Source organism: Emys orbicularis, chromosome 18, assembly GCF_028017835.1.
Source record: "Emys orbicularis isolate rEmyOrb1 chromosome 18, rEmyOrb1.hap1, whole genome shotgun sequence".
NCBI classification, from domain to species: domain Eukaryota; kingdom Metazoa; phylum Chordata; order Testudines; family Emydidae; genus Emys; species Emys orbicularis.
In genome coordinates, this window is record NC_088700.1 from 7,430,877 (window position 1) to 7,456,695 (window position 25,819).

Below are 25,819 nucleotides of genomic sequence, written 5' to 3' on the forward strand. Positions count from 1 at the left end.
GACACATGGATTTAGGAGGGAAGCACCTTAGCTTGCAAGGTCGGGACAGTGATTCATTTGGCCAGGCAGGGGTAAAGGACCTCCCCCTTAAAATGCTTTTTCAGTTTATATGTGGCCCCTAGTCACCACTGATTTGTATCCAGCCCCCCCTTTCCCAGCAGCTCTACCAGCCATCGTAGCAAACACAGAACGAATACACACGGCAAGACCCTTTCTCTCCCTGATTCAGGTTCATCCCAGCTAGCCCCTATCCCCAGCAGCTGCCCCTTCCTCCGTCAAACCTCAGAGGTGTTTCATCTACTCAGCAACCTGGCACATCTTGCATTATCACGCCCCCAGGCTTCCCTAGACTCTCCCCCCACTACTAGCTACACAACAGCTTGAGCAAAGGAGACTTTTTTAAAAAACATTTTTCCTCTATCAAGAAATCCCCCCACAAGGGCCCTAGCACTGCAGTGACTAGGAGACTTGCTACCTACTTAAGGGCAGCCCAGCCCTGAGACAGGCCCTTTCAAAGGCTTGGCCACCTTCCCCTCCCGCTCTCCAATCAGTCAGGCTCAGTGATGGCAGGTGTAGCCCATCTCCCATTCAGAGCTTTGTCTACACAGAGTTGTGTCTGAGTAAAAGGTCCTGATTTACTCCACGTGTGGCCACTCTGATTCTGGAATAAGGGGGGCCTTGTTCCGGTTTAGCTTAACCCAGCAGGTCAGTCAGGAATAACTCCACCTGTAACCAGTCCCTCAGACTCACAAGCCCCTGCTTGTGACCACCTCCCAAGACTGGGCTTTATAATGTTGCTTGTTTACTGACCCTCCCTAGCTTTGCAAGGTAGGGAATCTCAGCTCTGCTCCAGGGCCTGGCAGCTTCCCCTGAACTCTCTAGCTAGCTAGCTGTCTCTTTGCGAAGTGGGGTGCTTCTCCCCTCCCCACCCCTGTTTAGCTACATGAGTGGGGAGTTCAGGTGCTTCCCCATCTGGTTCTCCTGTGGTGCTACTGTTTGATCCAGCCGGTAACCCTCTTCTATCACCACCATAGTGAGCAGAGGGCCCTCTTCATATAAATGGGGTGATGGTGGCTCATCCTGCAAGGTGCTGAGCATTCCTGGGAGATGCCAAGTGCCCTCAATGGGACCAAAGGGCCCTCTGCCCCTGGCAGGATGAAGCCCTAGGTCAGGGTCAATGTGCCCATCTCAAATTGCAATTCACTAAAAGCAAACCAAGGTGGCCTGTTTCCCCTCCCCTAGCCCCGGCCTTGTAGGTGAGACTTGAGATTGCAGTGGCACTGACTGGAGGAAATGTGTGATCCTGTGCTAAAGAGGGGAGGAATCTCTAGTGACAGATGCTCCCATTACCATAGGCTGGGCCATGCCTTAGCACCAATTTCACCTGGAGAGGGGCTCAGACCAACTCCCCACAGCTCCAGTTAGCCCTGACCACAGCACAGCCGAGCTCCTTGCCCTTTGTGGCTGGTCTTTAGCGCCATAACAGGCCGAACGGGAACCCCAGCATCCCTGAACGCTGGGAGAGTTTGGATCCCAATCCAGTTTGCGACTCATCCCAATCTCGAGAGTAGCGAGATTTGAGCCGGAGCATCCTGTTTGCACTTACTGAGAGAGCTGGGCCAAGAGTAGGGGGAGGGATAGCTCAGTGGTTTGAGCATTGGCCTGCTAAACCCAGGGTTGAGAGCTCAATCCTTGAGGGGGGCATTTAGGGATCTGGGGCAAAAATCTGTCGGGGGATTGGTCCTGCTTTGAGCAGGGGGTTGGACTAGATGACCTCCTGAGGTCCTTTCCAACCCTGATATTCTATGATTCTAGTGGCGTGAAACAATCCGAGTGAGGGAAGCAATGCGGTGACCGCACAGCCCATCTCCCCCCAGTGAGAGCGGCAGGTCATTCAGTGCTGAGCTGCCTGCCAGTCCGTCCTAATTAAGGCACCACTCATTGTGTCAGATGGAGACTGCCACGATGGAATGAGTGATTACCAAGTATTGATCCACCCCCTGCCCGTGGGGACTAATTTGTTTATTGATGCCTGCTGGATGATTACGGCAGGCCTGAGCCTGGGACAGAACGGGCTTAAAGGGATGGGTTTCTTTCAGAACAGAGCCATTTGGGTAGGCAGATGTGCAGCACACATCCCTGGGTGGGGGAATTTGCTCCATTCCCAAGCAGTGGGGTCAGCTGCAGCAGCCGTCTGGCTTCTGATAATGGCCGTTTGATAGCGTCCAGGAAGAGGCTGGACATGTGCTGTAGGCAACAGGTCAGATCAAACTGGCAGGAAAGGCAACAGCTCCACCCGAGCTGCATGATCTGCTTTTGCAATAAAGCCAAATGTAGATGGCACGTGGAAAAATTAGGCCCAGCTCAGCTGAAGTGATAGGAGCCAGTTTTACCTTAGCCGTGACTCTTGATGGTAAAAATTCTTGGGCAAGATTTTTAGAAGTGACTGGGGAGTTTGGGCACTGCCCTTTGTGGGGACCCCACCTGAGCCCCAAAGAGGCTTGCCTTTTAGAAAGTGGCTGAGCACCTGCCCACTGAAAATCACGACTCTTCTCGTTGGCTCAGTTTGGGCATGCAACAATCACTAACCACGTCTGAAAATGTTGGCCCTTCGGATTGACATAGCCCCTCTGGGATTTCACAGCTCTTTGCAAACATGAATGGGTTAAGCCTCAGCCACCCAGATGCAGTTGTTCAGTATCATTATCCCCAAGTTACAGGTGGGGAAACTGAGGCACAGAGCACCTCCACATATCTGAATCCCCCAGACAAGTTTTGTGTTTTTACAATCGCCCTTTCCTAGTTTGTAAGGTTTTCTTTCCTGACCCCGTTACTGGCTGAAAGGCCCTCCCGAGCAGAGGAAACTGTGAAACTGACTATAAACAAAATGCTGTTGAATGCACAAAGTAAACAAACAGAAAAACAGAGCAAGTATATATTTTCCTCTAATCTGCATGTATGGTCATTTTAGCTGGTCAACTTCTACCACTAGATTAAAATGTAATTTCAGACAACTGTGCGTGTTTTTTTAATTGACAGTGTCCTTTTGACCAGACCGTATAAAACCTATTTAAAACATATCTAACAATATAAAACTAGTCCGTATAGCTACTGAACCATTAGCTAGTCTAAGTTCTGAATCATTTACTGTAGGGTTATAGTAAATAGCAGTTAATTAACATCACTTTCGTTTTATGTATGAGGTACAATATCCGTTAGCTAGTTACACCTGAATCCATGATTAAAAAAAAAAATTAGTAGTAGATGTTTTTTTACCAATGGGGGGTGGGGGAGGGACGGGAAAACTGGAAACAACCTCCCCCCCCCCCCCCAAAAAAGGCCATGATACTCTTCCAAGGACAAGTTCCAGCCCCGGAGACACCAAAATGCCTCTCCGCTCCCAGGAGACTCTGCAGCTTTCAAAATATGAACGTGTGTGTGGTGCTGTGCTCACTGCACTTGGCACTGCTGCCCCCTTCGAGCTCTTGGGCCTTGGCTTCCCCCTTTAGTGGGGTTACCCTAGGAACGGGCTTGCGAAAGCTAAAAGGCTGCAGCTATAACGAGGACACAACATTCAAGTTCCATGCACTCTTTATGAGAGCAAATGGGATTCCAGATGCCTGAAGAGCATCTCGCTGTACTCAGAGGAAGATGCAAATCTCAAAACGTAACTAATGAGGTGCTAGAATATGAAAAGAAGTAAACCGTGCTGATCATTCAGCTGGTTTTCTAAGCATGCTGATTCATTTCGAGTCCAATGGCCCTGGACTGGCTGTGTTTAACTCCCACGGAGGGAAGCATAGATCTCTTAGTCAAGAGTGGCTGAACTTTACATCAATCACAGAGGCAAACCTAGAGAGAAGATTGGCAGCAGTTCATAACGTATAGTTAAAGCACTCAGCTGCTACAGGCGCTTCTGTGTTTATTTGCACATGGGTCACAGAGTCGGAAACTGAACTGAACCCAGCTGCCTCTTATAATTCATTTTTGGTTTTGTTTTTTTTTTAGTAACTCAAGCTATTCTAGCTCAGTATTTAAAAGCCTTAGCAGCAAGCATTGAAGTTAACACCCTGTGAAAATGGTGGTGGGTAGGCTGGACAGCTGCCGGTTTCATCCTGCATGACTCGGCCGACAGATTTACATGGAGCAGGACAGCGAGTAGAGAGTGCCACAATCAGACGTGGCCATTAGTTCCTTTGAATTGGCTGTTTGCATTCTGCATTAAGGTTAAATCTGTCTGACCCGCCTTTCGTTCGTTGCCCTTGGCAGTCATGCTATGCCTCTGAGCCTGCAAATGAGTTGGCTAACCTCTCTCTCCCTCTCCCCAGTGCGATCAGTACAAGAAGGGGATCATTTCTGGTTCAACGTGCAAAGACCTGTGTGAGGAGCACACCCTGGTGTTCCAGCAGTGTCTTTCCTCATCCCCCACTCAGCAGGTAGGTAGGGCTATCTGAGCTCTGGGAACTTAGCTTGGTGGGTAAATGAGTCTCTTCCCACAGGGGGAGTAGGCTACTGGTGCCCCTTTAAGAAAGCCATGTGCCATGCACGCCCCTACTCCTCAGAGCCTGGTTTGCACCATTCTTGTCACAACTGTCTTTTGCTTGGGAGGTCTGGGCTGAGCTTCTTAGAGACCTCAGTGGATACTGCTTCCTTCTCCTGGAGCTGCAGGCCAGCCTGTGCTGCTAAGCAACCTCATCCATCCCCTGGCCCGTCTCCTACAGTCACAGCAGGGAGGGGGAAAAAAAACATTTAGGCCCTGATCCAAAGTCAATGGAAGTTCCTGGGAGCCTTTCTATGGACTTTGGATCACGCCCTTGGAGAGGAGGCAGGTCAACCAGCTTTTCCTGGCCTCTGGTGGGGGTGGCATTGACAAGAAATAATCGCTGTACAGAAGCCATTAGAAGAGTGCTTACCTGAACTCACTGGAGTTGGCATCCAAGATCCCCCTTAAATAAAATGGAGACTTGGTGCAACGCTGGGCTACCATGGCAGTTCTGTGGGGCTGCTTTTCAACCGCTCCCTTCATAGGTGGGTGAACACGCTCCCCAGACCACCTCCACTGTGGTTACCCCCCATGTGCCTCCGCACTGGCTGCGTCAGTGGAAAGGCCAAGAACCGAGTGGGCCACCCAGAACCCTTCTCTTCTTGCCTGAGCGATGTTGGCACAGCAGCGTAGGCGAAGCTTACACTGCCACTGCCCATAAATAAAATAAATAAATAAAATAATTAATGGAGATATCCCATCTCCTAGAACTGGAAGGGACCTTGAAAGGTCATCGAGTCCAGCCCCCTGCCTTCACTAGCAGGAACAAGTACTGATTTTGCCCCAGATCCCCAAGTGGCCCCCTCAAGGATTGAACTCACAACCCTGGGTTTAGCAGGCCAATGCTCAAACCACTGAGCTATCCCTCCCCCCTATGTGGTGCCTGTGATGCAGATAGAGGGCTGCATGGCTGCAAACCCACCCTCTTACTGTTACCAATACGAAACTAACTGGAATTGGTGGAAGGAATCTCACTGATATCATCTAATGGGCACCACAGCAACTGGGCTCTCCTGGGAACGCTTCAAGAACCCACCAAATAATTATTTGCATTTGCTTTCAGCCAGTCAATCTTCCCATGGTCACTTACCTCTGCTTTGGTCCAGGTGTACAGGGGGCGCTGGATGGAGAAAGAAGTGATCATTAAATGTGGTGTTGAAGATGCTTTAAAGGCCGACAGCAACCCCGATTCAGTGCCCAGGAGGGACCTGGTTCTCTTTGACAAGCCTACAAGAGGGACATCCATGGACGAATTCAGAGAGATGCTCCTGAACTTCCTAAAAGTCAGTGTCGCTGAGGCTCCCAAGCTCTCGCATTGCATTTTTCCGGACAGGGTATTATCACCTCTGTTTGGAAGGCCTTGGGACCAGCAATAGTGCTTGCCAGTGGGGAGAAGCCTAAGCTAAATGCATTCTTCTATCCTCTGTAATCCTTGAAAAGATCCAGTCCTGTCAGAAGGACTCTGATACCCACTGTTTGTTGTAGAGTGAGGCTTCGTGTGATATGTCATATTCAAGATAATCCCCAGAGCAGATACCGTAGGAACCACTAGATAAGGATATATATCGAACAAAACCACTGTGTTAGGTGCGAGGGTACATTTCAATCTCATTTTGGAATTCTATTTGCAAGACCAACACCTACAGTCAGTCAGAAAGAGACTCAGGCTGCTCCCTCCCATTGATTTCAACGGAAGTTAGGAGCCGAAATATATTTAAGGATCTGGGTCAAAGGCCCTTTTTGGCTCTTCTCTCAGCATTGCCAATACAGAGCCCTGGGCAATGTCCCATGCGCGTTTATATAGAAGTTAAGAAGACTATTACTGGTTTTAATGCGACACTACTGGAGCATCATTCTATTTTGAATGTAGATAGAGGTTCTAAGCACTTATAAGTCTTTGTCTTTAAAATACCCTGTTTGAATTTGAATTTAGCTTTCTTGAACATTTTCATTGAAAGTGTTCATTTTTCCCATTTTCAAAAATGATGTTTTAAAAATGCTGAATTAAAATGCACCCCACAACCACACTGACTAAAAAAATTATAAAAAAACCCAAAGTAAAAACTTTTACTTCTTGCAACTTTTACTTTTTTTCTGACCACCTCTACTCATGACTCTTAAAGCAGCACAGTGCCCTTTTGCTAGGGAGGAGTTTATAAGCCCAGTAACCCAGCCAGCTTCCAATTCAGATCCCATTCTATTTGAAGGAGGTATAAAGGTGGTGTCTACTTGACTGAGGTATTCATCGCATCCAAGCCTAGAACTGCTGGGTAGCACTGCTAAGCACTTGCTACTTTTCACTCTGGTGTGGATGAAACAATAAAAACCATAACATGGCCTTTAGGGCTCTAGATATTTGATTAAACTTTAAGTCATCCTGTTAGGAATACTCAAATCACCTCTCAGTTGGTAATTCCCTCCAAGTGAGGCGGGGATAAAACCTGCATTACGGGAAGAGAAATTAGTGATCTTATGTGACACACGCCTGAAATTAAGTTTTCTGGCCTCTGGAAGCTGACAAGCACTGGCTTCCTTTTAACTCCTTTTCTAAGCTATCATCTTTAAAGAGGTATAAAAAAGGGAATTTTCTTAAAGAGAGACTGCACGGATTAATTAGAACACCACAGACTGCTGCCGTACTTTCTGCAGAAGAGAGTCCCAAAATGTTCAGAAACATGTTAGGAACACTCGCCCCCGCTTTCATCCCAAAGTGCTAGTTTCTCTCTCCCCCTAGAACTGCATATTTGCAAATATTTAGTCTAGCTGCACCTCCTGATAGCAAGTAGGTTAAAATGCAAAAGTAGGAGCTTGCAAGCACAGACTTTCAAAGCCATGGGGAAATAAATGATGTTCTGTTTTAATGTGAGTCTCAACTGTTCCTGTGCAATCTAGCAATAATGTTTGAACCTAAATCAGGGTGTTAAGAGGACATCCTCTTATTTTGACTTTACAAAAGAGTAAATACATCTAATTAGAATATAGATTCAATTGCAATAGATTTCCCGTGAAGAAGGGGTTGGTGACTCTGATCCCAGATTGGCTGCAACTCCAAGGGTAGTGGACAGGCACAAAGGTGTGTCCAGAGCATGCTGCACTCGGTCTATCTCCTTGAGGGCTTTTCCCCCGTTAGAGCAGCTCTCAGCAGCAAAAGCACTCGGAGAATCTGAATGGCTGTAACCAACTGGCTGCAGCAGAGCGCATTGCTCAGGGTTGTTCTAGCACTTTTACCTCAGAAAGCAGCACCCTAAGACTTTGCCCTGAATTAATGTACACAATGGGTAAAATTTAAAGAGCTGATGTGATTTCTTATTGATTTGCAGGCTAACCTAGGAGATCAGACATCACTTGCAGCCTTGGTGAACCAAATCATCACCATGGCAGACGTGAACAGAGATGGGAAAGTATCGCTGGCAGAGGCCAAATCCATCTGGGCTCTACTTCATCTAAACGAATTCCTGCTCATGCTCTCCTTGCATGAGAAAGAACACACCTCCAAATTGCTGGGGCACTGCGGGGACCTGTATGTCACGGAGAAGATCCCTCACAACTCCCTTTACGGTACTAATGTCCCTCACTTCTTCCAGCCATTGCTGCCTTCAGCCATCCATCGGATTATTCACCAGTGGTTTGCCCCAGCCTGGCCCAGGAGAGCAAAAATCGCCATTGGCCTTCTGGAGTTTGTGGAGGAGATATTCCATGGGACGTACGGGAACTTCTACATCTGTGAAACTAGCTTTAAGAACGTGGGCTATAACGACAAGTATGACTTCAAAATGGTCAACCTGAGGAAGGTGGCAACAGAGATGACAATCAGAGGTTTCCTCAAGGGACGTCACTGTGAGCAGAACGTGGACTGCACCTACGGGAAGGACTGCATGGCAACTTGTGACAAACTCATGAAGCAGTGCAAGGGTGACCTGGTCCAGCCCAACCTGGCAAAAGTCTGTGGGCTACTGCAGGATTACTTGCTATATGGAGCTCCGTCTGACTTGAAAGAAGAGCTGCAGAAGCAGCTACGAACCTGTATGACCCTTAGTGGCCTGGCTAGCCAGATGGAAGTGCACCACTCACTTGTGTTGAATAATCTCAAGACCTTGCTTTGGAAGAAGATTTCAAATACCAAATATTCCTAACAGGGCAGCCGTGATGGTGGGCTATAGTGTTGGTATCCAGTTAAGGATAGACGGTCATGCCTCTTCGTTCCGCCAGAGGAAATGCACCAGAAACAGGTAGTTCACATGGCTGCAGCCCTTTTTCCTTCATGAATTCCCCCCTCCCCCCCAATAAAGCATCAATGACCCATGCAAAATCATCAATAGCGTGCTTTAGGTCTGTAAAGAACATGATGCAAAGTAGAAATACCAAGAGCCTGACTGAATAGGTTTGAGGGAAGAAGATAAGAGGAATCAGAGTCAAGCTGCACCTCTTTCCTGCTAATCAAGGAACAATCACAAGTGCAGACAGAGAATGAATCATCATGCTGTAATTGTCATATCTTATTTTGATGAACACCTCTGATGTAAATAAATAGCTTTTGTGAGAGTAGCACTGGTACATCAATGGCAAACAGCCTTTTAAATACCAACGTCTGGTGATTCTTAAAAGGGTAGATTATCCCAGCCTGGAGTCTGCACAATTTATTTTAATGTCTGAATTTGATACTGTAAAATTCAGACATAGTGTAGGGAGCCGATAGACAAGCTCACCCACCCACACACACATTGATTCTGGTTGTTACACACCTTCCTGAACTGCCTGACCACATAGTAGGTAGGTTCTGGCAAATTCTAGGTTTCGTGTAAACAGTTGCTACGCTTGCGAGAAGGAGCATTACCCGGTGGACCGCACCATTACCCATTTGCATTGTTTAATAATGTATGAAAATGATTACAGTTAAAGGAAAACACTGATGGCTATAACATAAGGATAAAACAGACCTATACAAATACAGAAAGTCCCCAGGCAGACACAAACCAAATTAACATAGTGGCATATATGCTACATGGTATACTGTATTCCCCATATCAAGAGAAAAAACAGTGCTCAGACACCAGTTCAGGTCCAAATCCACCCCTTGGTTTAATCGGCACTTTTAAAATTGACAGGATTTGACTGGAAAAGTAAAAGGCTAACCCCCCATTAATCCACTGCTCTTCCCCTGCCCCCAAATAAAAATAAAAAAGGAATTTCAGACAATTTTCCAGTAAGCAACAAAAACAAATCTCATTTGGCTGTCTGAACACTACCTGCTATTGAAGTACTGACCCTTTGTTTCCATTTGTATTCACTTATAATAATCCTTTAGCATTCAAGATGCTCTGAACACATGGATTGAGCGGGGTGTTTAGTTTATGTAAACTATTGTTGGTTCTCCATTCCCTGCACAATTTTATCCATTCTGATAGACTGCATGCTGGTGATCCGACAGTAGCTTCGTGAAGTTAAGCACATCTGAAGTACAATCACTAGAAAAAAAAAATTCTGTCCCACGGGATATATGGCCTCTGAAAGCAATCTTTAATGTCATAGCTGTAAAGTTATGAGCCCTTTGGAGTAGAGATATCAGTCCCTTCTATTAGTTCTATAAGATCATCATCACCACTCAACTGTTATTTATGGGGAAAATGTTTTAGTGGCAACAATGCTTTAAATCTAGCTTGCAGCCAGTCTAACTTGCTTTCCCAGAGCCAGGCCAGCTTTGCACCACAGTAATTCATACACCAGAAGGCTAAGCATCTTTTGTGGGGGGTATTTTGTTTGTTTGGGGTTTCAGATTAATTGTGTTATGTCCATAAAAGTTACTCTGACTTGTTAAATACTATAAAACTACAGTGGGTAGAAAAAAAGGAAAAGAAAGGGACCTAGAAATGCAAAGGCAAGGCCCACAATCCGAACGTCATGCATGCTATTGCATTAAAAGGGCACTCGGTTGAAGAGTTTTTAAGGATTCTGCCTAGTTAAGAGCCAGATTTTCCATCTTTTGCCAGTTGAATCAGAAGTGAATTTAAATAATTTTTTGAATGCAATTTAAAAATAAAAAAATTGGAATGGTTCAAATGGATATTACTTATGGTACTGTGAATACATCAAAATAATTCACTTTAGATAATTGGGTAGGCCCCTTTTCTCTTTAGACTGACACTTAAATGAAGCCCCCACCCCAAGCCAGGAAGAAAGTCAGTTTAAACTAGTCTCTTTATGGTTTCACTATCCATTTGCTAATCTGAAAATGCCTGGAAAATACATGCATATAGCATTTAATGTAGTTTATCAGGAACACTCAGAGAAGCAATGTGAAGATCAGAATAGCTATTTATTCTTTATTGCACCTTGGCTAAACAGGTTACAGAGAACATTTAGAGTTGCAAAGAATATATTTACATCACCGCATATTATATTCACATTCACTGTCTGTAGTGCTTGCAGTGACTTTGAGGCAGTGCATGGCAGAGGCTGAAGATATATCTAGCAAACTTCAAGTGCAAAGACCCCAAATGGTTTCTTTTGCTGCTGCCAGGTTTGTTAGAAAACACAAACCTACAGGTGTCATCTGCAAACAAAGTGCCCCAGCATATTAGAATTAGAACTTCAAATAAATGCCGTCCTCATATAGTGCTAGACATTGCAATACTTCCGTAGCCCAGGAAGGTACATCATACTGCTCCTCAAGCACGTCTGGTTTGACACCTCTGATTGTGGCTCTAGGGGAAAGATAGAAGCTGATCAGTCCCTGCATTTAAGACCTTGCTGATCACTGTGGTACAGCATCTGAGTACTTTACACATTTAAAATGAACATACGTCTCTGTTCTGATTGGCAACAAGATGATCTTGTCCCTGTAGCCAATGAACCAAGGATGTTGAACCGAGTCAGTTATGACTCAAGGACTATTCAGAGAATTTCATTTCTCAAAGAAAAACAGCTCCATAAAATGAAACCCAGTTTTCCAGGAAAGTCATTACAACGGCTAAATGAAGAATTCGAAAGGTGCTTACATTTTAACCACTCCGTGCCCAAGAACAGTGGTAGGTGGACATTACTAGTCCAGAGCAATATGGACTCTCGGTGGGTAAAATTTATCCCAGCACTGAAGGCCAGGCAGGAGGCCCTATGCAACCTGTAAACCCCAATGAATCTCTTTGACAATGCATTTAAGTCATGAATATGGCTCTGTGCATGCACCGAGCTGAATTTCATTCCAGTAAAGAATACTCAGGGCCCATTTAACAAAGAGGACACAGGGTTAAGAAGCCGTTCACGACCTCGTGATTTGTCCACAGCAAGGGATTCCATTTTTGCATAGGGTTATTGGGCGACACTGAACCATCAGCTTCAGGATATGGGTCACTCAGGAAAAAGGTTAAAGACCTAATCATTTGAGTTTAGCAAGCCATAGGGCTTTTTTCCAATCCTTTCTTGCTGGGAGGGTCTTCTGCATCCCTCAGAGTCCTCTGCCAGTTCCCACGTTCCCCCCTAATCACCACTGTAAAGCCAACTTGTAGCCACCTTCCTTCCAACTGCAGAGGAACGAAGCATCAATAGCAAATCTCAATGAGCAGATGCTACTGGTGAGCAATGCAAGGTTCTTTCTCTGCCTCCCACCTCAAAACTAAAAGGTGTGTGCTAACCTCACAGCAGGTCCAAGCCCGTATCAATCACAGCCAAAACTAAACTAGATGATTACGTCAGCAAGTAGGCTTGAGATTGAGAATCTATGTGAGTGTAATTTCTATGCGGAGGTGCTGCAAGAGGGATGTACAGGGAGGATCAATAACAGAAGGATGTCAGAGGCTAAATTAAGCAGTCCGGCACCTGCTCCAACTCTCACTTTCTTTAACTTACACCTTCCTATGGCTGCTCAGTAGGAAGATGCAGCTATTTAGACACCTTTATGAAGTCTAGCTTGGATTTTGGCTCTTGGTATTCAAACTGGGTCTCCAATAGCAACAGAGCGTTACCCAGGATGCCACTGAGCTGCACCAAAGGAAGGATTTTTCCCCAAAACCATTTGCAATCAAGGATTTATCATTCTCAGCTGCACTCCAACAGATTGGATCCAGCCTTAGTTATTGACTAAGGTTTTATTACTTTGCTATTATGCAAATTACTTCATCTCCTTTGGCAACTAATTTCACTAATATTATCGAGTTGTAGTAGTTTCTGGGCATATTGAGTAATAAGATTTGATACAAGAACCCATCTCAGATAATAACACCATTGCCACAAGCTGCAGGTAAAAGCCCATGGCAACTGATAAGCGAACCTGATGCAGAAACCAAACGATAGCAATATTTATGAAGAGATTGCCATATATAGTAAGTATGAATTCTAAGACAACCCTAGAAGAAAAAGTAAAGGCAGCATAAGCTAAACTGGGTCTCAAGACAGGTTTTAGGTTTAATTTAGAATATGCAACAATGCACATTTTTAACCTTTCTTAATACACGTGCTTCTTGACAGTTTACTAAGTTTCTCATTATATCAGTAATATTTCAACTCTTCCAAGTTTTTTTTAAAATCCTCCAAGTTTGTCTCTTATAGCTTTTCCATCATATTCCTGTTTTCATGAGTTCAAGATGTTGGTGGGGGTACATGAATTAAAAAAAAAAAAAAAAAAAACTTGAAGTGAAATCATATGACAGTTCCACAAACTATTGTTTGTTCCGTATTAACACTTGTGTCGAGACTGGAGCTTTCATTCTCTCAAACTCAGACCCTCAAAGGCCTGACACCACATGGCTATGGTGATTTTACAACTGCAACCCTCACACTGCTGGAGTGCTTAAATCAAAATGTGTTGAAGTCCTAACCTACTACCTATTTGCAGTGTCTCATGATGCTAATTACATCTGCAGGAAATTACATATAAATACCTGATACAGTAACATTGAACTCAACTGAGGTTTCCATGCTCGTCTGTTTAATCCTTAGGAAGGTTGGTATTTTCCTCACTGCCAGCTAGAGAGCACATAGTGGAACATAGGATTTAGTTTCTCTTGAACTCATTTAGCTGTGTCCAGGTCTTGGAACAGTGACTTTCATAAGGTATTGTATGCAATATCTAGCCAGTGAGCTGTAACTAGAGCAATAGCCTAATCTCTTAATTTCTTTGTATTTTTTGGTTTGAGTCAGACCATTACTTAATTGTGTAGTTAGTCCAAAAAAGCCATTATCTTAAATTTTGCTCAACATCTCAGACTGTAATTATGCAGATCATTTTTTTCCCCCACTCTTAATTATCTTGATTCTTAATTGGCTACCATTTTACTACTGACCTCCTTCTGGCACAGCTTTCAATATGCTATGCTATAACTCCACCCCCTCAATCTCTCCTCACATGGGGTATGAATGGTTAGATAGATGGGAGTCTCAAAAGCGCTTTATTTTTCCCAATATTTACATCTTGAATATTTGTGATTTAAATGCAACATATGCAATGGTAAAGACTTGGTTCTAGATTCTGATGTATGAGTCAATGTGAACAATGGTTTTTCTTTCAAAACATGTCTTACTTTAAAAGGTTGGGATTTTCAATGGCTGAAAGTCAGAACCATGGATGAGTCCCCCAGAAAGGTGTAGTCCATATTTGGATTGCTGTCTGCCTTTGGGAAGAGAATTATTAACTAGCACTATTAACATGTTGGGAAATCCACTTCAACCTTATTAACATTCTTTTAAGAAGCCACTGATATCGGGCAGTGCCTTTTCTCAATTAAATGGCTCATTTTGCAGCCACCAGCTATTCACTTGGTTAATGGTACCTTTGGCCCCTCTAATGCCCACTTAATGAGGACATTATCCAGCATTCAGCACTGCCAAATTTTGTCAGGCTATGGGCAGGTCTACACTTACTTCCTGGTCCGGCAGTAAGCAATCGATCTTCTGGGATCGATTTATCGCGTCTTGTCTAGACGCGATAAATCGATCCCGGAAGTGCTCGCCGTCGACGCCGGTACTCCAGCTTGGCGAGAGGAGTACGCGGCATCGACGGGGGAGCCTGCCTGCCGCGTCTGGACCCGCGGTAAGTTCGAACTAAGGTACTTCGAATTCAGCTACGGTATTAACGTAGCTGAATTTGCATACCTTAGTTCGAAGTGGGGGGTTAGTGTGGACCAGGCTTATTAGTCAAAGCCTTCAGGAGTTTTAGAATGCTCAGTCTGGCCATAGCCTATTCCTCTTCAGTCACATTACAACAGCAATACAGTGGAGGGCTATCTGCACTATACCCCCGAGATGGCATAGGTGTTGCACAATTATTACAACATGTTTATATCTTTGCTCCCTAACAGCTCATTAGCTTGGAGGTCAAGCTTCTTTGCAGATGCATTAACATATAAACTCAGTAGAAAACTTACAAGCCATGTTGCACCTTTAAAGAAAAGTTCTGTTTTTGTTTTTTTTTAATCAGATCAAAGCATTTCACCTTTGGATGCACTCTTAAGTTTATTCCTCTCTTATAAAAGGACTTCACTGAATTTCTGCACAGAGCTTGGATTGGATATTGAAAGCGTATTCTTTTAGCTGATCTATTCCTTTAACATATCTGAATTAACGTCTGTTTTATTACAAACTTGTGACATATGATGAATGCTTTTGCAGTGTTTGAAAGGATTTTGCAAACAGACGTGTGGAAACATACAATCAGCGTTAAAGTTCTTTAGCAAATGTGTCTACCGGATTTAGCATAATTTTGTTGTTGAGACATTTGAGAGAAATGCTGTGCTATAATAACTTTGTATTACAAGTTAATTGCTATATTAACGCATTAAGACCAATTTAATTTGAAACCAAACAGTCCTTAAACATGCGGATTACTTTAAAAGGTAAGTGATTTTCATTTGTTGAAATGATTGTTTAAAAAACCTTAACACAAACCCAATCTCTACAGAACAGTCTGATGCAAAGAAAACAGACAGCCCCCTCACTCTTCCTCCCCAAATTAATAAATTGTTTAGCCACTGTAAATGTCTGCATCCATTCTTTAAGGATATAGACTCAAAGCAGCCAATGCTTCCTGTCTGCCTCCTTCTGGCATAAAGACAACACTGCAGTCGTAGTTATGTCTCCACGGGGCAGTAACTGATTAGCAGGCAACGGTAAAAGGAAAATTTAAAAACGTAGCCTTGCCAAGTGAAGTAGCAAACATCTACTTTATCTATCTGAACTTAAGAGGCTAATATGTCTCCACAATGCTGACACACTAGCGATGGACCTGCCCTGTGCCAGAGGGCTAAGCAGTGTTAACACACAAACATCTGAAACAATTTGGTTTCAAAGGTAGTTGCTGTTATCAGTAATTATGATGAAAGTTACGTAGTTCTGCTTGTGTGCACATGAATTTTATAGTGCTTACAAATATTAAAATGTACGTATAAAACAAAATGTGAGAGCTCTAACAGACTATCAGTTTCCTACATTAGCCAGGAAAAAAGTTCCAGCCCAAACCCAGTGGACAATGATGTATGACCATGATTGTTCTAAATTAAATAACGAATGCATTATAGGACTGCCTTCCATGGTCACTGGGCTTTTCTTTAAGGCTTAAAAAACAAAGATGGACACAATGTAGGAAAAAATAATTGCTCAAAATTAACAGTAGATGGTCTGGGAGCTTAGATCCAGGTTGAATTTAAAAATCCCCTTCAGCCTAAGTAACCTAAACATATGCATAAGCACAGTGCTTCAGAGAACCAGAAAGTGAAACTATCAATCTAATTTCATTGTCCAATCTAAATTAGGGACAGTAAAAGAGGGGAGGGGAATCAGCAAAAATTATGGAAGGTAAATTACATTTTAAGCCCTTCTTTCATTTTCAAGCATCTTACAGTTTATTAGTGACATAGATACGGACATTTTCTTTTATAAATATGATTTTTTTAAAATAACCTGACCATGATGTCCCTTAAACATCAGTTTTTATGCTCCAACTCACTGGCACCAGCAGTTGTGGTAACTGATGTCATGCCTGGAATACTAGATTCCAGTGCGAAGGATGCCATAATACGTACCTTCAACAGCATTTATGTTATACCATTTCAAAGGAAATTAGTGCTGTCCTCCTCAAGAGCAACTGTGAATAGGAGACAGAAAATCAAACATTTGCAAAGCATTTTAAAATACTTCTCAGTTCTCCCTATTTTAAAATTATGCATTCAAATGTAAAACCCATTGAACTGTTCTTTTATTTCCATGCAGGCACTGCATGAACTCAGTAATGTTCCTACAATTCATACATCCTTTGCTTACCCCCCCTTGTTGGATACTGTGTAACCTTATACATTCAACCATGCTGCATGCCAACAAAATAGCCACAAATATTTCTACTTAAATTCATAAATAACCAGAATTTATCTCTTTGCTCTTTCATTAACAAGTGTGCCTAGTCTCACAAACCCAGAACTGAAGCTAATGGATTAACATTTTAAATAGAAGCATTACTTACGGCTTGTCTACATGGGAAATTAAGCAGCAAAACTACAGCTGCATAATTAGACTGCTATAGGTATACTGGGAGAACTCTTCATGTGGCATTAGATAAACTGGAAAGTCACTCTCTCATTCCAGATTCTTAGCATTTACATGATGCTTTTTGTCTTCAAAGTGCTTTAAAAGTATAACCCTCAAAAAACTTCATGAGGGGTATTAAAATGTTATCTCCAATTTAGAGATAGCAGAACTGACATCAAGTGGCAATTTCCCCAAGGCCACAGAAGACAGTTTGAAAGGCAAGCATAGGACTGAGGAGTTCCTTAGAATAGAACAGTCACTTCTACTTGTCCTTGCATACAAGGATGTAGGGCCTTTTCCTGATGCAGCTAAAATTAGTGTGCTTTTAACTGCCTTTCAAAGGACATTTGCGCCATCTTTCACCAATCCTCTGGAGAAAGCAGGTATACCTGGAAACAATGTCAGGCTGCTAATCATTCTGAGTGCTCACAGGTTTCAGAGCACTGAGCGTAGACACAGCCTCTTCCTCTCTGCCACCTAATGACACACACATGGCATGACAGCCACATGTGTAATGCCTCTAGGGGCATGGGACTATTAACACACAGGATGCTGAAGAGAAGTAGCGATTCTTTCACAATAAAAACAAAGCAGCAACAAAAAAGAAATCTCAACCATGAGACTGAAATCGACACATAATTGCCCCTCTATCCACTTACTGTTGTGCAAAACACAGGGGGCTTTAGAAAACTCAAAACTGCTGCTGAATTTCATAAGCAGCTCCTCTGAGACAGCTCTCATCTCCCTCCCACCATCTCTCAGCAATCTAAAGCAATGCAAATACCTGCCATTTTACAGCTTATATCTACATTTGATTGCAGAGCTGTACATCAAGGACTTAGCTAACTTCTTCCAAATTCTGGTCTAGACAACACATACTAACAGGCTAGTGTAGACAAGGCTGTGTGTTTAACACGTCAGTTTAACATGTGGCTGTCAACATGGTTAGCAAACACATTCTAATTCCTAGTCTGGACAAGAGCTTAGCTGATGGTCTCTGGTATATGGAAGTACTAGTTAGAATATACACGGTCTCCATGCTCACCTCACATCTAGGATGCAGACTTCTTGGACCATGGGATCTTTTGATTCTTCTGCCCAAAAAGACAAAACACATTGTACAGCAATTATAATCATTCTAAAACTTGACATGGAAAGGAATTAGAATTCAAGAGAGATGGAAAGGATTGGATGTTTGGATCTAGGATATTTCAGAGAAGCAGAGTTTGGATTCAGGCTCACCTCTGCAAACTATGTTCTTGAACAAATGGAGGGCGGGGGGGGGGGGGGAATAATGTGCTAGATGGGCATTTATTTCCATTAAAGGATCCCAGTCTGCAGAGTGAAATATCAGGGCAGTTCCACCTATAATTTTAAAGATCACCAAATACTGAGTAAATTGCAGTTCACGGAAACACCAGGTCACAACGGTACATGAACAAGGTTAGAGCTCCCCACTCTTGCTGATCAAAACAGTGAATTTTCACAAAAGACCTTGTTCATCCTCTTTACGCTACTTTAGAACCAACATCATCAGGGGATACCAAATGATTGAAGGGGACTGGTACTGGTGGAATACAATACTCATCAATTCTAGGCTCGGATTCAAATTCAGCTCCAACTGGTAGTACTGCAACTAAAAATGGTTAGCCGCTAAACAGCTATCTGCTGGTAATGCACAATAGGTTAGTTGGTGTCAGTCCAATGTAGGACAAGTGTCACAATGCAAAAGGCATCACCACAATTTGCCCCAATGGAATGGGTAGAGAGACCAATTACCTTCTTGCCCAGAGGTGAACACATTGGGACAGGGCAAAGAAACTGTCCCTGCTCCTGCGATACCTGCACTTGAGCACCTTTCACTGACTACTACATTTATATTAAACAATGTAAAGAAAACAAACAAAATGTCAGGCTGCTAATCATTCTGAGTGCTCATGATTTCAGAGCACTGAGCGTAGACACAGCCTCTTCCTCTCTGCCACCTGATGACACAAACATGGCACAGCAACCATATCTGCAACGCCTTTAGGGGCACGTAGTGAACCTGCATGAAATGTTGCCCACCTCAGCTCTAGGAGAAAACCTCCTGCGTTTGCAGTATTCACATTTGCCCCCCTGTAAAAAGAGCAAAAAGAAAAACAGAAAATAACTAGAGCAGTTATTATACCCATTTAGGCCTGGTCCACACTAACCCCCCACTTCGAACTAAGATACGCAACTTCAGCTACGTGAATAACGTAGCTGAAGTCGAAGCATCTTAGTTCGAACTTACCGTGGGTCCACACGCGGCAGGTAGGCTCCCCCGTCGACTCCGCGTACTCCTCTCGCGGAGCAGGAGTACCGGCGTCGACGGCAAGCACTTCCGGGATTGATTTATCGCGTCTAGACAAGACGCGATAAATCGATCCCAGAAGATCGATTGCTTACCGCCGGACCTGGAGGTAAGTATAGACGTACCCTTAGACACGCACTTCAGAGGCCCACTATTTGGGTATCAGCGTGTGGCTGAGAGCAGTTTGGAAGACTAAGCACTACACCCAAACTGAATATAACCATTTTTTTACCTTATGAGGATAAAACATGTACATCATCTTTGCAATTAATTTTACTTTCCACCAGTCCCACAGCAAGAGCAGAGTGGTTTTTTACAAGGTCTCCCTTGATGGACCTGACCGCAGAATTGGATTAGAAGGAGATTATGGAGAAATTAATCAAGTGGCTAGAGCTGTAGACTAGGAGTCAGGACTTCTGGGATCTATTCTCAGCAGTGCCACCAATTTGTTATATGACCATAGGTAAATCATATTCTCTCCATTACTCAGTTTCCCAACTGTGGGTATAGGAATATTTACTGAGTGGATCGTATAATTTCAAAAGATAAACCCAGACAATGCTCCACAAACTTTCTAGTAGTGCTTTCCCACTGTAGTACAAGGTATTCTTTGATCAATTAAGTTCAAAACGGGAGAAGTCTGAGACTTCTAGGGCACGTTTATCCAGTTTCTCATGTGCCGCCAATAAAGCAAGTCTATTTTATAAATGATGTCAGGCTATTAATCATTCTGAGTGCTCATGGGTTTCAGAGCACAGAGTGCAGACATAGCCCCTCGCTCTCTGCCACCCAATGAACAAAGATGGCACACGGTAGCCACATTGTAAAATCCGGGGCAGGGACCTATCTAACGTCAAAAGATGCATACATAAATGGCAAATCGCAAGGATTTCATTACATTGGTGAAGATTCTGATGCACAGTCAATAAAACGAAAACATTTCAGGACATCAATAAAGCCTTATAACAACCTCTTTACACCCCCATTTGTTCATGCACTGTTGTGTGCATATGTAACACCTCATACTGCTCTCTCTCAAGGGAATTTTCCCCAAAGCTAGTTACAGTGTGAGATTTTAGGATTCATACATTTTTAAGGCCAGAAGGGACTATTAGATCGCCTAATCTAACTTCCTGCATAACACTGCCAAAGAACATCATACAATAATTTCTAAATCAAACCCATATGTGCTTAGAGTGGAATAATATCACTAATTCTAAAGTAGATGCACAACTCTTTATATCCTAATTGCTAAGTGAGGGTGCTCAATGTCTTCCATTGTACGAGTCATGTTTTAATACAGAGATGGTCTCATGGACAGGCCCCTTCCCATTTGTAATCGTGCAGCATACCTCTGGGACCTACAGGAAAAGTAACATTAGGAAAACATTTCATGTATTTTCCATGTAATTTAGCAGCTGCAAATAATGAGTAGCAGCTAACACAAGCTCTCTGCTAGCCAGCACAACGTGTTTCATAGACCACCATACTTAGATAACTTTGTACTAGGCCTAAATTCACTCACCCTGTGTCTCATTTTTAGGATCAAGCCTCCTTTCATGCCACAATCTCTTTATATATTTTCGCTAAACAGGAAAAAGAAAATCAGAAAAAAGGCACTGAGTATCAAACAGCTGCCTCACACACAAGCCCCTAAATTTTATTCTTTCCTCACCCAAGAATTCCCTTGCCTGAAAGCCCACCTCAATTTACCTTAGTCCCCAAAAATCTTCTCCCCACTTTAATTTCTAAAATATTCACTTTCACCCCTCGTCCCAACCTTCCTTTAAAACCTTGGGAATAAAAGCACAGGATTGGCAGTTCACTTGTGTCTGGATGCATGACATATTACACAAGGAAAAGAGGGCATAATCAAATAAATATTTCCAAGGAAAAGAGCTTTAGAGAGTTTTGAAAACAACAATTTCCCCTCTTTAACAATTCAAGATGCATGGCCAGATTACTTTAAAAATTTTATCTGCAGGAAAAGCAGGGTCTGATTTTGAGAAAAGCTGAGCACTGCCAACTCCCATGAAGTCAGTAGAAGTTGGGCAGTGGTCAGCATCTCTGAAAATCAAAGCCATAAGTAGCGCCCTACCAAATTAACAGTCCATTTTGGTCAATTTCATGGTCGTAAGATTTTAAAAGTCATCAATTTCATAGTTTCAGCTATTTAAATCTGAAATGTCAGTGTTATAATTGTAGGGATCCGGACCCAAAAAGGAGCTGTGTGTGGAGGGGGGTGTTGCAAGGTTACTGTAAGGGTATGTGTGTGTGGCGGTACTGCTACCCTTACTTCTGCACTACTGCTGGCAGCGATGCCGACTTCAGAGGTGGGCAGCCGGAGAGCAGCAACTGCAGGCTGGGAGCCCAGCTCTGAATGCAGAATCGCCATGCCACCAGCAGCAGCGCAGAAGGATGGTACAGTAAGGTATTACCACCCTTATTTCTGCGCTGCTGCCCGCTGCCCGCAGAGCTGGCCCTCAGCCAGCAGCCACCACTTTCTGGCCGCCCCGCTCTGAAGGCAGCAGCTCCCGGCCTGCAGCCGCTCTCCGGGCACCCAGCTCTGAAGTCAGCACAGATGTAAGGATGGCAAATAACCTTGTGACCACACCCAACTCCCTTTTGGGTCAGGACCCCCAATCTGAGAAACGCTGGTCTCCCCCGTGAAATCTGTATAGTACAGGGCAAAAACACACACACAAATGTCACACAGGGAGACCAGATTTCATGGTCTGTGATGCATTTTTCATGGCTGTGAATTTGGTAGGGCCCTAGCTGGTGTACAAGGCTTCAAGACAACACAAATGCCTTTAAAATGGCTGATTTGAAGAGGAAGGAACCAGCAAGATCGGTGCACACAAAGCGCTCCCAGACATCACTTGCAGGTTACTCACTACGGCTGATCCGGGCCACGTTCCCACTGGAGCGCGGCCCCCCCGCTTTAAACGCCCCCCCGCCCCATAACCACGGACCCGCCTGCGTCCCCCACCCCACCGCGCTCTGCGAAAGGGGGAGCACAGCGCGAGCCGCCCTGCGACCCGCTGCCCGAAAGCGCCGGGCAGGAGCTGGGGACCGGTGTCAGAGGGCCCCCCGCGCTTCTCAGGCCCTTCCCCCTCCCCAAGCGGGGGCAGGTGGGGGCGGGGCTCGGGGGGGGCGTGTCTATCCTGCAGGCTGGGGGGGAAGGGAGCTTGGAACCCCGGGAAGACCCCTCCCAAAGATACACGGGCGGGGCGCGAATACGGGCCGGGGGGGCGGGGGCAGCCGGGCCCAGCCCCGCGGGTGACCGTTGAGCGGCTCCAGGAGGGGAGGGTCCGAGGCAGGGCCTGGCAGGGGTGCGGGGTGGCGAGCCCCCGCACAGTCCGGCGAGGGCGGAGCCCAGCCGCCCCTCACTTACCGCCGCTCTGCAGCTAGCCGAGAAAAAGGGGCCCATAGGCCCGCGCCTCCCGCTTATATAGAGCTGCCCGACGGGAGCCCTAGAGGGACAAAACACCGTGTCCTCCGCGGCCCGCAGCTGCCTCGTGGTCGCAGACACACTCCCCCTGCTGGACAGGAGCGTGAAGTGCAGCGAGTCGGCTTCAGGGGCCCAGGGAGGGGTCAGCCTGGGGAGGAGAGGAATGGGGGGAGGAAGCAGAGAAGGGAGGAGGAGAATCAGCATGGGGAAGGGAGGGGGGGGGCAAGGCAAAAAGAAACGGGGGGCAATATGGCCAACTTCTAGCGTTCAAAAGGCATGAGCCTAGCTCTGTTCAACAGCTAAATACATTCAAAATAGCATGTGTTTTTTTATTGCTCCTCCTGGTGTCTGAGCCTATAGAGCTCACATTTCCCAGCTTCCTTCCCCAGCCATGCAGGCTAGACACACAGGTTTCCTTTTAAAAAAAAAACCTACAATGGCGAGAGTCTCAATGAATCCCATGACTCCAGGAAATGGAACTTTAAGAGAAACACCAACTATCTCAAGAGCTGGCAACACTGGAAAGGGGTCTGTAAAGGCAGGGGACGAAAGGAAGGGAAATGGGGAGGAGATCAGCCTTGGGGAGGAACGAGAAGTGGGGTAAGGCTGGATTAGAGACCCATTCCTGTCCAGGAAGTGATTTTACCCTTGGAATATCTCATTGTGCATGCATATGAGGAGACAGCTGCAATAAGGCTGATGGACTGAAAGCAAACGGGAAGCTAGCCTGGTGAGCTTGAGTAAGACCTGTGCACCATTTCCATATTCAAGGTGTGCATATACATAGGACCATATAGGTAACAGCCATTACTAAACACACTTTCCTCTTGAAATGAACGGGGAGGCTGGTTTAAAAAGCAATGGCACACGGACAAGCACAATTTGATTAGTAGTTTCTAAGTCAAACACAGATCTTGCCACTGGTGTTAAAAGAAACTGATTGTTTCAAATGCTAAGCCGAGAACCCAGTCTTTTCATAACATAGGCTGCACTTCAGCAAAGCACCCCCTAATCATGTGAGTCGTTCAATGGGAAATCAATGTTAAGCTAAAAAGTTAAGCACAAGCATAAGAGCTTTGGTGAACTGGGGCCTTATTCAATTTCAGCACCCATATTTTCCTTCCACATAAAGCAATAGAGTTATAACATAAAAAACAAAACATAAAAGCTTTTAATGGAATGCTCTAATCTTTAAAAATATCACACTGTTGTCTGGATAATGCTTTAGTTATTGTTGTTACAAGCAACACTTACAATCATTGTGATGGGAAGAGACTGGAGAAAAAAATATTTCCCCTGTTAGTTTAGTTTGAATATGAGTAGGGTGACTAGACAGAAAGTGTGACAAATCAGGACAGGGGGTTGGGGGTAATAGGAGCCTATATAAGAAAAAGCCCCAAATATCGGGACTGTCCCTATAAAATCAGGACATCTGGTCACCCTAAGTATGAGTATATAAAATGCTGCCAAATACAGCGTCATTTCCCCTTTACAGCCAATTCCCTCTAGTGTTTGTGTGGATCTTTCAGCAACAGAAAAACAAAACACTCAAAAAGGAGTGAAAGTGTGATGACTGGAGGGTAGTTAATGTAACGCCTATTTTTAAAAAAGGGGCCAGAGGCAATTCTGGCAAGTACAAACCAGTAAGCCTAACTTCTGTACCAGGCAAATGGATTGAAACTATAGTAAAGAACAAAATGATCAGACACATAGATCAATACGATATGAGGGGGAAAAGTCAACATAGTTTTTGTAAAGTTGAAACCAGGCCTCACCAATCTATTAGAATTCTTCGAGGGAGTCAACGCACATGTGGACATGGGTGATCCAGTTGACATAGTATTTTTGGACTTTCAGAAAATCTTTGACAACTAAGCAGTCAAGGAATAAGAGGGAAGGTCCTCTCATGGATCAGTAACTGGCTAAACATTAGGAAACAAAGGTAGGAACAAGTGGTCAGTTTTCACAATGGAGGGAGGTAAATAGCAGGGTCCCCCCAAGGATCTGTACTGGGGGCTATGATATTCAACATATTCATAAATGATCTGGAAAAGTAGGTGAAAAGGTGGCAAAATTACAGCCAATACAAAATTACTCAAGAGAAGTTAAGTCCAAACCTGACTGCAAAGAGTAAAGTGATTTCACTAAACTGGGTCACTGGGCAACAAAACGGCAGATGAAAATTCAATGTTGATAAGTGCAAAGTAATGCAAAATGGAAAAAATAACCCAAACTATACAAAATGATGGGGTTTAAATTAGCGGTTACCACTCAAGAAAGAGATCTCAGAGTCATCGTGGACAGTCCCCTGAAAATATCTGCTCAATGTGCAGCAGCAGTCAAAAAAGCTAACAACATTATGTACCATTAGGAAAAGGATAGATAATATAGAATAGAAAATATCATAATGCCACTATATAAATCCATGGTATGCCCATACCTTGAATATGGATATGACTGGGGGCGGGGAGGGGGTAATGATAGAGATCTATAAAATCATGAATGGTGTGGAGAAAGTGAACAAGGAAGTATTTATCCTTTCCCATAACACAAGAACCGGCGGGGTGGGGGCGGGTGGGGAGTTTCACCCAATGAAATTAATAGGCAGCAGCTTCAAAACTAACATAACGAAGTATTTCTTCACACAACACATAGTCGACCTGTGGAACTCATTGCCAGGGGATTTTGTGAAGGCCAAAAATGTAAGTGGGTTCAAAAAAGAATTAGATAAATTCATGGAGGATAGATTTATCAATGGCACTTAGCCAAAATGGTCAAGGGTGTAACCCCATGCTCTGTGTGTTCCTAAAACCTCCAACTGCCAGAAGCTGGGACTGGACAATGGGATGGATCACTCAATAATTGTCCAGTTCTGTTCATTCCCTCTGAAGCATCTGGCACTGGCCACTGTCAGAAACAGGATACTAGGCTAGATGGACCATTGGTCTGACTCAGTATGGCCATTCTTATGATTTTCAAG

General features: G+C 44.3%; 1 protein-coding gene, 1 long non-coding RNA gene and 4 other non-coding genes across 6 annotated transcripts in view; 1 reads left to right on the forward strand and 5 right to left on the reverse strand.

Annotated features, from left to right (window-relative positions):
* The window catches only part of DIPK1B (divergent protein kinase domain 1B), a 39,565-nt gene extending 30,889 nt beyond the window's left edge, over window positions 1-8,676 (forward strand). Inside the window, exons 3-5 of the mRNA XM_065418924.1 lie at window positions 4,329-4,436; window positions 5,650-5,826; window positions 7,864-8,676. Coding sequence (XP_065274996.1) covers window positions 4,329-4,436; window positions 5,650-5,826; window positions 7,864-8,676 — 1,098 coding nt within the window. The remainder of the gene's footprint in view (window positions 1-4,328; window positions 4,437-5,649; window positions 5,827-7,863) is intronic.
* Window positions 8,677-10,837: 2,161 nt separating this feature from the next.
* Window positions 10,838-22,860, reverse strand: LOC135891265 (uncharacterized). Its single transcript, XR_010562261.1, has 6 exons — window positions 22,783-22,860; window positions 20,911-20,971; window positions 19,118-19,168; window positions 18,096-18,144; window positions 16,552-16,613; window positions 10,838-11,244 (listed from the first exon to the last, which is right to left on the reverse strand). It is a non-coding gene; the product is annotated as an uncharacterized LOC135891265 (long non-coding RNA).
* LOC135891485 (small nucleolar RNA SNORA17) lies at window positions 15,490-15,620 on the reverse strand. Its single transcript, XR_010562274.1, has one exon. It is a non-coding gene; the product is annotated as a small nucleolar RNA SNORA17 (small nucleolar RNA).
* Window positions 17,448-17,581, reverse strand: LOC135891482 (small nucleolar RNA SNORA17). Its single transcript, XR_010562271.1, has one exon. It is a non-coding gene; the product is annotated as a small nucleolar RNA SNORA17 (small nucleolar RNA).
* Window positions 18,957-19,089, reverse strand: LOC135891483 (small nucleolar RNA SNORA17). The gene has a single exon (XR_010562272.1). It is a non-coding gene; the product is annotated as a small nucleolar RNA SNORA17 (small nucleolar RNA).
* On the reverse strand, window positions 20,095-20,225 carry LOC135891484 (small nucleolar RNA SNORA17). Its single transcript, XR_010562273.1, has one exon. It is a non-coding gene; the product is annotated as a small nucleolar RNA SNORA17 (small nucleolar RNA).
* Window positions 22,861-25,819: the final 2,959 nt, after the last annotated feature.